This window comes from Camelus dromedarius, chromosome X (assembly GCF_036321535.1).
Source record: "Camelus dromedarius isolate mCamDro1 chromosome X, mCamDro1.pat, whole genome shotgun sequence".
Classification (NCBI taxonomy): Eukaryota; Metazoa; Chordata; class Mammalia; order Artiodactyla; family Camelidae; genus Camelus; species Camelus dromedarius.
The window spans coordinates 22,107,900-22,122,994 of record NC_087472.1 but is presented as its reverse complement, the minus strand read 5'-3'; the positions used below and the strand labels follow the sequence as shown (position 1 = coordinate 22,122,994).

General features: G+C 33.7%; 1 protein-coding gene across 4 annotated transcripts in view; it reads right to left on the bottom strand.

Moving 5' to 3' along the window:
- The window catches only part of TENM1 (teneurin transmembrane protein 1), a 701,438-nt gene that overhangs the window by 167,312 nt on the left and 519,031 nt on the right, over positions 1–15,095 (bottom strand). For all 4 annotated transcript variants that reach the window (XM_031445499.2, XM_064482772.1, XM_064482770.1 and 1 more), the window contains 2 exons: positions 3,163–3,348; positions 1,546–1,569 (listed from right to left, as the gene is read on the bottom strand). In XM_031445499.2, coding sequence (XP_031301359.1) covers positions 1,546–1,569; positions 3,163–3,348 — 210 coding nt within the window. The remainder of the gene's footprint in view (positions 1–1,545; positions 1,570–3,162; positions 3,349–15,095) is intronic.

The window sequence follows — 15,095 nt, the reverse complement described above, 5'->3', positions numbered from 1 at the left end:
TGTATCTAGTTATGGCCAAAAAGTTGGGAAAAGAGCAGTTTCTATGAAGAGATACCTCTGACTACTGTTACTCTGGGCTGATTTTTCCCTTGTGATGTGTTGCTTCAGGACTTAGGTATGTTGGTATGCAGTTCAGATTATACCATTATTTGTGCGTATGGTGCCTTAGAAATGCACTGCGGTTGCTTTACATTTATTCAGCTTTTCTCTTCAAGATTGTTATTGATCTGAGGGCTCAGGATGAATTTTTACTTATTTGGTATTTCTCTCAGAAGCTAGCATAATAGTATTCCTATAGTAAGTGCTCAGCAAATGTTTATGGAATTAATGCATGTCAAACATAGACTTTCAGAATTCTAGAGAATAACTGGATAAATATAGTCAAGAGCAAATTGTTATGCTAAAATGACTTCTATCCATTGATAAACTGCAAACCCTGACCATGGTTTCTATTTAGACTTTCAATTTCTCAGTGGTGATCTGCTCTTTGTCCCAGTGGTTCAGAGATAGGCTATTCCAAAGGGCAATGTGCATGTGCCAAGTGCTCAGTGGGCAGATAAACAGAGACATCAATAATGGCATATAGCTTCTGGAAACTTCCCCAGTAGCAATACAGGCCCAGATCTGGATTTTACAGGAGATAGTCCAATCAATATTCTTTTCATTTTGTCTTTGAAAGAAAATTCCAGAAGTACAAAGAGCAAAAGAATATTTTTTTAATCTGTAGAAATAACCCAATGTTCCTTCCAAATGGTTTCCCAAGCAACTATCACCAGACCAAAGAAGAAAAAGTTTTAAAATAAGGTGACAGATGGCTGTTAAAAAACATGAAAAGGTTTATCTATCTATCTATCTATCTATCTATCTATCTATCTATCTATCTATCTATCTATCTTATTCCTCAAGAAATAGTATAGGATGAACATGTATCAGATTAAGAAAGAAATTTATTGAGCTCCATTCTCATGCATGTACAATGGATAAAGAGAAATTAGGGATAATTTGAGTGGGACATTTTCAACCTTCTGAGGCTGAGTTCATGAAAGGCATCAGGATATCTGATAGGACAACCCTCGTGGTCTCTGTCAAATGTGGATCCCTGGCAGGATGGATGATGAAGTACTTATAGGGGAATAATTCTTCTGCCCTTGTAAGGATACTGAACGTGGACTTAAAGTTATTTGGTTTTATTAAGGAAAAAGTTCAGCTGTCTATATAAACTTAGTTCATTTAATAATTACCTCTCTGTGTTATACACACACACACATACAACCAACATAAAGACAAGGGAAAATAATTCTTAAAACTGCTTATCAATCCATTAAACTCTATGACAAAAAAGTGACTCTTTGATGTTGGGAAAGCAAATTACCTTTCTGTCTACTATAGCACGAACCTGACAATAGTACACTTAAGTAAAATTGCCAAAAGACAAAAAACAAACAAACAAACAAAAACCCCAAAGCCCCACCAACCCTTTCTTCCCCACATGCGTATTTCCCATTTAAAATATTTTTGTTATAAAACTAGTGAGAAAAATCTTACCTCGGACAGCATCTAAGTAGTGAGCTGAAAAAGGGAAGGGGGGGAAGAATGATTGAATGAATTTTCTGGGCAACCGAAGCTCTACAAGTACTAATGGTTTACCGCCTGTTGCCTGGGGAGGAGAACAGCAAACTGTGAACTGCTGAAATGTCTGCAACTCAAAAGTGGGTACACTGGCCTGTGCAGTTTGTGAATAATATTTTCTGTGGGAAAGATATTAATGGCTTTTCTGCAAGAAACTCTATTAGGCTTCCGAAAAAAGTGTCATATTTCATTAAAAGTATAAGAACTGCATTTTTACATTTCAGTAATAACTTTCATGAAAGAGCAGTGGCTTGAACTTCTTATTAGTAATATCTTTAGAAGAGAGTTCTGGAGTAACCACCTTTGGTAATCATCACAATATTTAAATCCTCTTATGTGAAGGCAATAAACTTACTCTAGTGCAGGAATGTAATTACTTAAGCTGCATCTGAATCTCACCCCTCACCACCTTTTTAATGAATCTTAAATATTTTCCACAGTCACAGAACAAGACTTACTGTACCTTTAGTAGAGTAGTAATACAGTTTATTAAAATTATATGTTATATATATTATATATCTTATACATTACTTTGGCAGGTTCCAACCATTATAACAAAATACTTTCACCTAAAAATGAAAGCTGTAGTGCAGTCTACTGGGGAAAAAAAGCCCACAAACAGTGAATTGGGTATCCAGAGGCCCACACTTGTTTTTGCATTGTATGAATTTTCTGTGTGCTCATAGAATGCCACTGAAACAGTCCGTGACCCACTATCCTTAGCTGAACAATGGGAATCATACTTGTCCCTCTGTATATGCAGAAAACCTCTATGGCAGACACATGTATGTGTCAAGGGCTTTTGATTTTTTTTTTCAGAAAAATGAAGTATTTTATAATTGAAACTTTTGCTATTATTAGTGTTTTTTAGAATGTGAAGACTACATGATGGATTAATTATTACATAGGCTCTCACACCCACACACTGTTGTCTGTGGCAGCATCCTGAAAATTAGTGAAATTGGTGATGACGGATGAGACAGAGTGGATGCCTTGGTACAAACTCTCTATAGTACCCAATAAACAATTCAACACAGATGTTCTATTGGGGGTAGGTCAGGAGTGTCCTCCTCACACGCATCAAAGGCAGCCCTTAACGATATTGAATGGCCCCTGATAAAGGAGTTTCATTTAATGAAATCGCCTCTATGTGTTTTCAAGCAAAACAACCTATACTTTTCAAAAGGAAAAATGGGCAGTGAATGTTACCTTTATAACAAAAATACTTCTCTCACTAATTACACTTTATTCTAATGTATCATCTATAATTTGAGTAACTCAAAGCACTTGAAAGCAGAAAATATAAAGAATACTGAAGTGATGAGAAAGGAAACGACACAAGAAATAAGTAAGATATTATCAACAAGAGGAAACCTCCCAGTTAAGGGAACTTTCAAACTTACGGCCAACCCTCCTCCTGCTTCTCTCTTCCCACCTCAATTTCTACAAGAAGCCTGGGGGTTGACTTGCTGGACTGCTTTACTTATTCAATTTTAATCCAATTTACTTTGTTCAAAGTATGGTGGTACTTACCAATTGTGCAGTGGTCGCCCTCCCATCCAGGGCTGCATTCACATTTTCCATCTTTGCATTGGCCATGCTCAGCACAGTGAGAATGACAAGAGCGTTCTTCACATGTTGGTCCTACCCAACCTTCTTCGCATTGGCAAATTCCCCTTGAGCAGACTCCATGGCTACCACACTCCATGGTACAGAGCTCTGTGGGGAATTCAAAGAAGATATATTTACATATTTTATTACAACCAGAGTCTACTCTCTCAAAAAGACATTAGAATTACCAAAATCCCACTCTATACCTATATTTAAAATACAGAAACAAAATGTCACAAAGACCTCTAGCATCTGAGTGAATGTGCAAGGAACTCTGTTAAAAAAGGTAGTTATGTCTGTATGTATAAAATAAACTCTAAATCAAATTGATTTTGAGAAGTCTGCAAAATGATTACAGCATTCAAGACTTAGAAATGAAGTCAGTGCCAAACAAATGTCAAGTGGGTTTCACTAAAAATTCATTAAGATCACAGATAATGTTGCAGGGATTTTGTGATGCTATAAGAAATCACTGGGGAAAACACACACACACACACACACACACACACAGTAAAATAGTGCCCTAACTTCATTCAGGAAGACAGGTTTTAGAACGAGAAAGATAACTTTCTAATAAAACTCATAATATACCAGAGGTAAAGCTGCCAATGACAGTAATCAACTGGTTTCCCCGATCATACTAATAATATTTGCATTTCCTTTAAGCATTTAAAATGACTCTTGGTTGATTAAAATACACAGTCTTCTCATCTCAAAATGCCATTCAATGTTTAGCCAATATAATCAACGTGTATTACCAGCTCTGCCCAGTTTCCCTCTTCTGTCTCTTTGACTTTTTGTTGAGAAACATTGAATAGTAATAAAATCATGACAGTAGAGAAGTCAAAATAAATGTTTGGCTAGCTTGTTTCTTCATCAAATTCCTTTGCTGGGTGAGCAGAAGGCAGATAAAAGCCTATTGAAAGAATGCAATAGGTTTTGGGTACATTTGGGCACATACCCGTGAAAGAAAAAGAGGATGTTCTGGAAGCCAAGTTGTGTATCTTTCATAATCTCAAATTCTGAAACTGAGTTTATATATTGAGAGGTATTGACATATGATGATATCAGTATTATCCTATATTACATGTAACAAAGCTCTTTATATGTAACAAAGGTTTCTACTCTGTAAATAGCAGAGTTATTTTTCAGTAGGTGAGAATATTCTTCTGATAAAGCTGTGATTATGGATTTTATTACTATCTGGATCAATATATTCACTAATTCATTCACAAGTATTCTTTGAGGGCCAAAGTGTCATAGAAAGAGTAGTGAGTTTGGAATAAGAATTCCTCTGCATAAAAGCTGCGTACCCTTAGGCAAATTACTAACATGCTTTCTTAATCTCTGCTTGTGTAACTACACAATGGAAGTAATAATATTTATACCTCACAGGGCCGTTGAACAGATCTAAGATATATTTTGGAGGGAGAACCAATATAAGTTCCTTAAGAGTGGATATAGGAATGAAAAAAAGGGAAAAATAAAAGAAAAAAAGTTTTAGCTTAAACAAATGAGTGGTTAATGCTGCCATTAACAAAATGAGAAAGGATGAGGGAAGAATAAGGGTGGATGATCAAACAAACAAACTTTAAGATAACATATAGATAGTTAAATGAAGATGTCAATTAAGCAGTAAGTTATATGAATTTGACAAGCCAGGGCTGGAGATATGAAATTGGCAACCATTAGCACATAGGTAGTATTTAGCATATAGGCGTGAGACTGGATGATATCCCCTAAGGAATGAGCCCTGAGGTGTTCCATGATTTAAAGAAAGTTGTAAAGCCAGATTGGAATGGCTGTAAGAGTGAATACAAAACTGTGTGATCACCAGGTTGTGAGAAGTGTCCAGGAGCCAGAAAATACCTCCAAAAAGGGGGAGCTTGGCCTAATAAATGGCAGCTCAAGCAGGTTAATTTTGAATTAGCACCAATACTCTATATCTTGATTCTGAATCTCTGATTGGTAATCTGGATTTCAAAATTCAGTTCCTGTAGTGAACTTGATATTGTAATTATGCTGCAATTAATGGCTTCCTTCAAGACACTAAAAGCTGAACTGAAAGGGCCTTTCTAAGATGAGGGAGTTAAATTGGTCAAAGTCAATCAAGTGACAGCTGATTCAAACAATCAGAGGCAAATATTTTGCATATATTGCTTTTTACAACTATAAATTTTAGATATACAGGAGTATGTCATTTTGATGATTTCCTGAAAAGTAATAGGACTAGATGAACAGTATCAGCAACATGGCATACTAGGCTATCTTTAAGCCACCTCAATATAAATCCTTAGAAATGGTGAATATACTGTAATAATTTTAAAAATTGCATGTTTTAGCTCAGAATAAAGAGAAACTTTAAGTGCCAGAAGCAAGAGGATGCTAATGTAAAAAAAAAAATAAGCCTGTAAGTCAACTCTCTTGCAGCCCTGAGGGGTTATTATATCCAGCAATGACTAGGGGCTTGGGTATTTATGTCCACAAAGGGAAAAGAGGTGAGGTCTTTGGCCCAGTTAAGATGTGGAGCTAGACTGAAACTCCTGCAGAAAGCAAGGACCCTTGAAAAGCTGCAACTTCAATGAGATGGGGAGTGATAAATCTATCCATGAGCCCAGACAGATGGCAAGGAAGCACTGATGATATAACAATAATAACAACAATGACAATAATCATTATATTAAAAATTTAGGGGGTTAGAAAATAATATCAAAATAAAGTACTACCTTATCATAGTGTGGCAATGGAGTACCCTGTGCTCAATATTTCTAAAGGCTTGTGTTATTCAGAAAGGCGGAGCTCTGTTTCTAGTGATTGTGACCTAAGTAATTTTTACTCTTCTCTTCTGATGAGAATTAGAAAGTCTAGACAAAATATACTTAAAATTTTGTTGGATGTTACTAGAGTTCACAAAATAGTAAAGAATTACTGGGCCAAGTTCCAGGAGAAAACAAAAACCCAGACAGGTGAGCCTGACATTTATGGATGCTTCTCCTCTAGAAGTGCCTGTCAATCCTGGTAGATGCAGCTGGAAGGCTCAGAGGCTGGGTAGAGCTTTTGTCAGTCTCATAGGTACAGAGAAAATACTTGTCTAGATAATTGCTAAGAAATTTCCAATAAAAGCAAACATCAAGCCAAATACTGAAGCAAAATTGAAGAAACAAAAAAAGAAAAAAAGACAGATTCACAGTAATAGAGACTATAATGACTTCCTTTCTCATGAACTGATGGAACAAGCAGACAACAACAACTCAGAAAGCATATGGAATATCTGAGCAAAAAAAATGACAAATTTGATCTAATTGGTACACGTAGAACATGGCACTAAATGACTACAAAATACACATACATTTCAAGTGCACATGGAATACTTACAAATATGGACCATATGCTGGGCTATAAAGAAAGTCTCAAAATATTTCAAAGTATTGAAATCATAAATAGTATGTTTGCTACCCACTATGGAAGTAAACTTGAAATTGATAACAAAAGATAATTATATAATCCACATAATTTGGAAATTAACAAACTGACTTCTGAATGAACTGCAGAACAAAGAAGAAATCATCATGGAAATGAGAAAGTATTTTGAAATGAATGAAAATGAAGGTACCATATAGCAAAATTTGTGTAATGTATCTCAGTCCATGTATATAAGAAATTTTACAATGTGGAAAGGAAACCCAGCTGAAAAATAAAGACCCAAGCATCCATTCTAAGAAATTACAAAAAGAAGAGCAAACTAAACTCAAAGAGGGTAGAAGGAAGAAAATAATAATTATAAGAGCTGAAATTAATGAAATAGGAACAAACATATGATAGAAAGGATCAACAAACCAATGCTTAATGATTTGCATAGACCAATAAAATTGATAAACCCCTGATGGAGACTGATCAATAAGAAAATACAGAAAACTCAAATAACTAATATGAGGAATGAAAAGGATGACACTGTTGCAAATCCTTCAGACATAACGCATCGTAAGAGGATATCACAAACAACTTCCCATCAACACATTTGAAACTTCCAGTGGAATGGACAAATTCTTAGAAAAATACAACTTATAACAGGGAACACAAGAAAAAATGGAAACTGAATAGTTTCTATAAAGAACCTTAATAAAGAATGAAAAAATTCCCCCCTCCACACAAAAAAATACAATCTTAGATGATTTCACTGGTAAGTACATGAAACTTTTAAGGAAGAAAAATTATCAGTCTTGAATAAACTTTTCCAAAGAACAGAAAACAAGGAAACACTTCACAATGTGCTTTATGAGGTCAACATAACCCTGATATAAAATTCTGACAAGGATATTATAAGAAAAAATACAGGCCAATCTCACTCATGAATATGGATGCAAAACCCCTAAACAAAATATTAACACAGAAAAACTAGTATTACATAACAGGAAATAATATAATAACCAATTTGTGCTTATTCTAGAATGCAAGATTGCTTTAAAATTTGAAAATCAATCATTGTAATTCATCACATATATGGAATAAAAGAAAAATCTCATGATCATCTCCAAAGTTTTTATTTATGATAAAACCTTATAGTAAACTAAGACTAAAAGGAACTTTAATTGATAAAAATTAGCTACAAAAACCCCACAGTAAACATCATCTTTAATAGTGAGATGTTGAATTCTTTTTCTCTATTATTGAGACTGAGAAAAGATGTCTATGACCATCACTTTTATACTAATTCTAGAGGTCTTAGCCAGTGCAATAATGTAAGAAAAAGAAAAAATTATATAAATTAAAAAGGAATCAAATAATAATTATTCACAGATAAGTATGACTGTACATGTGCAAACTATAAAAAGAATCTATATAGATAAATTATTAGAATTAATATGTGAATTTAGCAAGATCTCTAGATACTAGGTTAATATAGATACAAAAGTTCTCTCTGTATATCAATAGTAAACAATGAGAAAATTTACAATAGCAGCACAATATCATATACCTAGTAATAAATTTAACAAAATAGTTGCAAGATCTACACTGAAAAACTATAAAACTTTACGAGAGAAAATAGAGAAGACCTGGATAACTGGAAAACTGTAACATGTTTATGAATTGAAAAACTCCAAATTAAAGATACCAATTTCCCTCAAATTGTTCTATAGATTCAATGCAACCCTGATGAATGTCTAACAGTTTTGTGTGCGTGTATGTGCTTGTATGTTTGTGTGAATTTTGATCAGTTAAAGAAAGAAGCAGAATAAGGGGAGAAGATGTACTCTAGCTGATAGCGAGACTTACTGTAAAGCCATGTTAATTTAGACAGTGGGTCCTGGTACAATGGCAAATAGACCAATGAGAGTAAGAGTCCTAAAACAGATCCACACATATAAGGATACTTGATTTATGGTAAAGGTGGCACTGTAGGCAAGTGGGAAATGACTACCTTTTTAAATTAAATGGTTCTGGGAAACTGAATATCCACTAGGAAAAAAAAATAATCCCTTATTCACCCCATATACAAAATCAATTCCAGATGGATGTACTAAAACACAAAACGACAAAGCTTCTAGAACACAACATAATAAAACAATTTTATGATCTTAGAGTAGAAGAAAATTTCTTAAACTGTACACAAAAATGCTAACTATAAAGGTAAGAGACTGTATCAAAACTAAGAACTTCTTTTTATCAAAAGACAGAGAAAAAACATACTATCAGTGATAGAATATATTCAGAGTGGTGAGCAAGTGTTTCGTACTTGGATAGTTCACTACGCTATACACTTAGGGTTTTAGTCTTTTTCTGTGTGTTCTACTTTAATGAAATGTTAATAAATTAAAGATAATGATCAAAAGAATAGAAAACAGAAATACAATTTCCTAATCAGAAAAGGAGGAAAAGAATGAAGATAACCCAGTCAAATCAAAGAAAAGGCAGCAAAAGGGCAAAAGTCAATGAAAAAATAATGTAAATAGGAGACACAAAAGAAGATTATAGGATATATATCTAAACATGTCAGTAACCCTAGTAAATAAAAACAAATTGAACTTGCAATTTAAGAGAGACTCTGGAATTGAGTGAAAAAGAAAACCTAGTTACGTTCTTTCTGTTAATAAGAGATGTGATGAAATACACTAATACAGAAAAGTTAGCAATAAGAGAAAAAAAGGCATTGTAGTGACCAAGAAAAACTTGGTATAAATATAATATTAACAAATGAAAAAGATTTCAAGGTGTAAAGCATTTTATGGATAGTCATCATATGATAAAAAATTAATTCACCAAGAAGATGTAACAATCCAGACCCTGTAAGAAAGTATAGCTTCAAGATATATAAAGCAAAACCCAACATATTATAATGAGACAAATTGAAAATTTCACAATCAGGAATGAGAAGGTAAAAAATTAGTGATAATGTAGAAAATTTGAATAGTACAATCAACAACTCTAATTTAATGGACATATACAGAATACCAAAGCTATGGTTACACAACACATAATCTTTTTGAGAACACACAAAACACCCACAAAACTGACAAATAAAAGTTCAACAAATGGCAAAGATTCTACACAGCACAGATCATGCTGTTTCAGCAAAATGCACTGAAATTAGAAATCAATAAACAAAAAGCAAAACACAAAAAAGAGTTCCTTAAAAACATACTTGAAAATAATTCATGAATTACATTGGAATATTGGAAATTAGGAACTAAATACTATCTATAAAAACTTGTGGGATGCAGCTTAGACAGTAACTTAGAGGAAATTTACAGCCTTTCATACATTTAATAGAAAAGAAGAACAATTGAAAATTAATGAACAAATCATCCAACTTGAGATTTAGAAAAAAGACTACATATAAGTAGACGGGAGGAAACAATAAAAGAGCTAAAGTTAATGAAATGAGAAAAAAAGAAACAACAGAGAAGATGAACAAAACCAATACCTGTGTCTTTTACATGAATAATAAATTAGAGAAAGCCTTGGCATGGTAGAACAAGAAGAAAAGAAAAGAAATGATACAAATAAACATTAAAGATTAAAATAGAAAAACGAGAGAGTCCTATGAACAACTTTATGCCAGTAAGTCTGAAACCTTAGATGAAGTAGGTATTTTTCAAGAAACAAATGGATTTGGGAATAAATAGAAAGCCTGAATATACCTTAAAGACACTGAAAACAGCCGAGATGGTTTTACAGGTGCATTTTGTCAAAGTTCCAAGAGACAGATAATCTCTATTTTAAGTTACACCAGAGAACAGGAAAAGAGAGAAGTCTTCCTGAATCATTTTATGAAACCTCTTTAATCTAGTTCCAAAATAGGGTAAGAAAAGAAGGGGCTTTTTTGTAGGACAATCTCACTTATAAACATAGTTGCAAAAATCTCTAGTAAAAGATTTGGAAATCAGACCAGCAATGCACACAAACACACACACACATGCACACACACACAAATATAGAAAATTACAACCAAGTAGGCATGAATGCTAGGATGGTTTAACTTGTGAAAATCTATTAATGAAAGTCACCACTGAATGAATCAATTTCACTGTAATCTTTTCTCAGAACGGATTAAAGAAAAATTATCATCTTACATACAGGAAGAGTATTATATAAATATTATATATTTATATCATAGTTCCTATTTATGATGGAATTTCTTAGCAAAACAGAATTAGAAGGGAATTTACCAAATACGATAAATATGATTTACCAAAATCCTAAAGTAAGCATCATAGTTAGTAATAAAATAGTAGACATATTCTCCTTAAAGTCAGAAGTACTACAATTAACTACTGCTTCTAATTCAGTGTTGTACTGGAGATCTTAGCTAACACAATAAGGCAGCTAAAAATATAAAACGTGTAATGCCTGGAAAGGAAGACACAAAATTAAACATATAGGTAAACTATGGAAACAGGAAGAGAGGATAGCAAAATTACTGGATACAAGATTAACAGAAAAAAATCAGCAGTATGCCTACATATCAGGGACAGCCAAATTAGAACATGTACTTTTTTTTTTTTAAAAAAGATCTCATTCATATTAATAACAAATCTAGCAAAAAAAAATCAACATTCTTTCATATAAGAATTTAAAACTTTTTGAATTGAGGAACACATACAAAAACCAAAGCAATGGAGAGATATACTATGTTCATGACTCACAAGCCTCAATATCATTAGGATGTCAATTTTCCTCTACCAGTTCTGTAAATTTAATGTAATTCCAGTCAATATCCCAACAACCTTTTTCACTGAACTTGAAAACCTGATCCTAAAATCCATGTGAAACAGAAAAGACTAATAATACCCAAGAATATTTTGAAAAAGTATATTCATTGATATGTGTTTGTGTGTGACCAATCTAAATGTACATCAATAGGAAAATGGATATATAAATTTTGGTGTATTCATATAGTGCAAAAAAACACAGAAGTTAAGTTGAATGAAGTAGAGGCATATGCCTCAAAACTGATAAATCTTACAAACATAATGATAATGGGAGAAAGCAAGTTATTTATATGAAATTTAAACACCCACAGAACAATATATTTTATGGGTATATACATATTTGTAAAAGCTTAGAAATATGTACAAGAATGATTAAATTTAGGACAGTGGCTTCCACTGCTGGGAAGGAAGAGGACTGGAACCACCAAAGGATACACAGGGACTTCATTTGTATTTGTTAATTTTTAAAGCCAATTTGTGGGTTTATGGTTGTTGATTATGTAATTTTATAGGTTTGAAATATTCAATAATAATTTCCAAAAGAAAAGAAATAAAATAGATAAGAAATGACTGTCTTTAGGGACTGCTCTGTTGAATAAATCAGTGGAGATGTGACTTAACCTCAGCACAAAGCCCCCCACAGACAGAAGCCACAACCACTAATCTGACTGACAGTTTCAGCACCGCAAGTATCCAGGTGGGAAGCAATATCCGCATGAGAAGGGAATCCTCTAAGAAATAAATTACTACACATGGAGAAGCAGCTCTTCAACAAGAAGCATTCCTCATTTTGAACTGCATCAACATTTCTGCAATTGCATCCAGTTCCAAATGGAGTTTCTGGACTGATTCTAAGATGTTTTTCAATCCCAATCTTTTTAGGATCAGCAGTGGGATGGGTGTGGGGGGAAGGACTAACAGAAAACAGATGCTGGCAATTGTATAATTTATAAACATGATAGAAATGATATTTGTTCTAATATATGTGTCTCATGAATAGTTCTATGTGTAATATTTTCTATCTGGTTGAAAATACATTAACGTTACAGGCTACAAAATATGACAAACGAATGCTAAAATATAAACATTCTTTTGTGGAAATGTATTGGAAAAGAACATGAAAAATATAGGCAGACATTTTAAAGTTCTATTGAGACATTTCATTTTTAATAAGTTTCTTTATGCATGTCAACAATGAGCAACAGTCGAATAAATTGAACTAGGATACAACTGGAACACTTCTTTGTTGCATGCTGACAAAGAGCAATTTGATTAAACAGTAAATCCTTCAGTGCCTCCCTCAGAACCATTTCTCTCAGATTTACTTCTTAAACAAAAGTTCCCAGTAAACCAAATTCTGTTATTCTTGGCACTTTGGCTATGCCAAATTTTAGACAACCTGGATCATCAGTGAGGTCCTAAGATACATATTTATGTAACATTTTCAATAATAAAATATGGTATTCTAAACAAGGAAAGGACATCTTTGATGTAAAAATTTGTGAAAATTAAGAAAGTACTACATGGCTACTAGTTCAGTATCCAGTAGAATCAGTTAAAGATCAAAGGAAATCAGGCTGAGAGCATAAGGAAAATCAGGAATTGGGAGTCAATGAACCTGAGCAGATAGAGGTTCTTCCGCTCAGAAGAAGAAGAGAGGTATCTTCTCTGTGATAGACTATAATACAATTTTTGTTGGGGAAATGAGGATTTTCTCATTGTTGTATCTGATTAATGTGGGAAATAAGAGTAAGGAAAAGATATAAGATGATTTGGTAAACTGTGAGCAGCGCTAAGTCAGCAGCTTAAGGGCTAGAAAAGTTTTTGCAGTGAATACCCGGCTCTTCATGAAAATCCAGCAGCAACCAAGAATAATAAATATTATTAAGAATAAAAGTCGGTGTACTCGGTACTGGTTTTTAAAATACGTGAATCATTTTCATTTGACTACTTTCAGCTCCTTCCGTTCCTCAGTGGCAGATGTTCTGCTGAAGAGTGGGACTAGTATCAGTAACTGTTAGTTTTACAGAACACAAGCTTCGGCACACATACATGCAGGGAAGCACATTCACGTGCACACACACACACTTTCTGGGTTTCTGTTTCTCTGAAAAGCAACTGGGGAAATATTAGTTGATAATGTATCTATTTTATCGCACAGAGTTAAACTCAATTCCACCTCCAGGTGATCTTTACAAGTACCTTGCTATGACAAAGATTTGGTTTCACCGTGGGCTATGTATTACATTTTCTGTTTTTGAGGTATAATAGTGTATCTCTCATTTTGACACTGAAAACCTATGACATAAGCATAACATTTTTTTCTCAGCTCCAGTGTTACAATGAATTTCAATATATTTTAGTAATCTTAAAACTATCTTACATTTGAACAACAGTTTGACTGAAGAGACTACAAAATGATACAACACACCAGCTAGTTCTTTCTATACAAATAGCAACATAAAAGCAGCAGTAACAGCAACACACTCCTATAAAACTCCTTTTTTTAATTGAAGTATAGTAGGTTACAATGTGTCAGTTTCTGGTGTACAGCATAATTTCCCGGTCATGCATATATAAACATATGTTTGTTTTCATATTCTTTTTCATTAAAGGTTATTACAAGATACTGAATATAGTTCCCTGTGCTACACAGAAGAAATGTAGTTTTTTATATATTTTTATGTATAGTAGTTAATATTTGCAAATAAAACTCTCTAGATGAGTTTTAAATTCTTGATGGATAAAAACAAAAATCTGAAGGAATCTAGTATTTGAAGATCGAGTTGAATGGACTTTCAGCTTAATGTTTCATGCATTATGGTTATCACATGGCCTTAGATTTCCTTTATAAAATGGTGAACTGTTCTTTGGTAAATCCGAAAAACCATACTGACAAGACAGAAAAATATCATGCCTGGCTTACAACTTTTGAATTCAATAAAATTGTCAGCTGGCTTTCTTCAATATCTAGAATATTTTGTTTGGAGTAAATCCTGTTTCCTTTTCGGTGAAATGAAATATTCTCCTGTAACTCTAGAGATCATATTTTGCTTTAGCTCTGTGATCAGAGGCTGGAAGCACTGAGGCTGAGGTGAACTTCTACTCATTCATGGCTACAGAACGCAAAACTGTCTTAATCCTTTGATTATGAACCCAACACATTCGTCTATCCAATAGTATCCCCAATTGGCAAAGAACGTTGAAATCTAGACACCTGCCTCACAAATCTTTTTCACTTGACCCAATAGGTACCAGATTGTCAGGGTAAAATTATCACCCTTAAGGAGAAAATATTAACTTTGGAAACTCCTGATGTATCATTAGCAGCAGGCCATGCACTCTGAACTGACTGCTGAGCTGTAGGAAAGCTTGTGTTGGCTATCCACAGCTTTGTGCTTAGACTTTCTTAACATCATTGCTACCTTTTTGCAGTCAGTGACCACCTAAAAGGGCAGGCCTGATGGTTCATGAAAGTATCAAACTCATATCCTTGGCTTCAATAAAACAGTGCTCCCACTTATTAAACTATATACAACTTATACTGAAACAATTATTTTTACATCCTGGCTCAGAGGGGCTACTTAAGAAGTATTTATTGGTAAGGTAGAAAGCTGTTCTTTATAGATAAAGCTTAGCATTCTT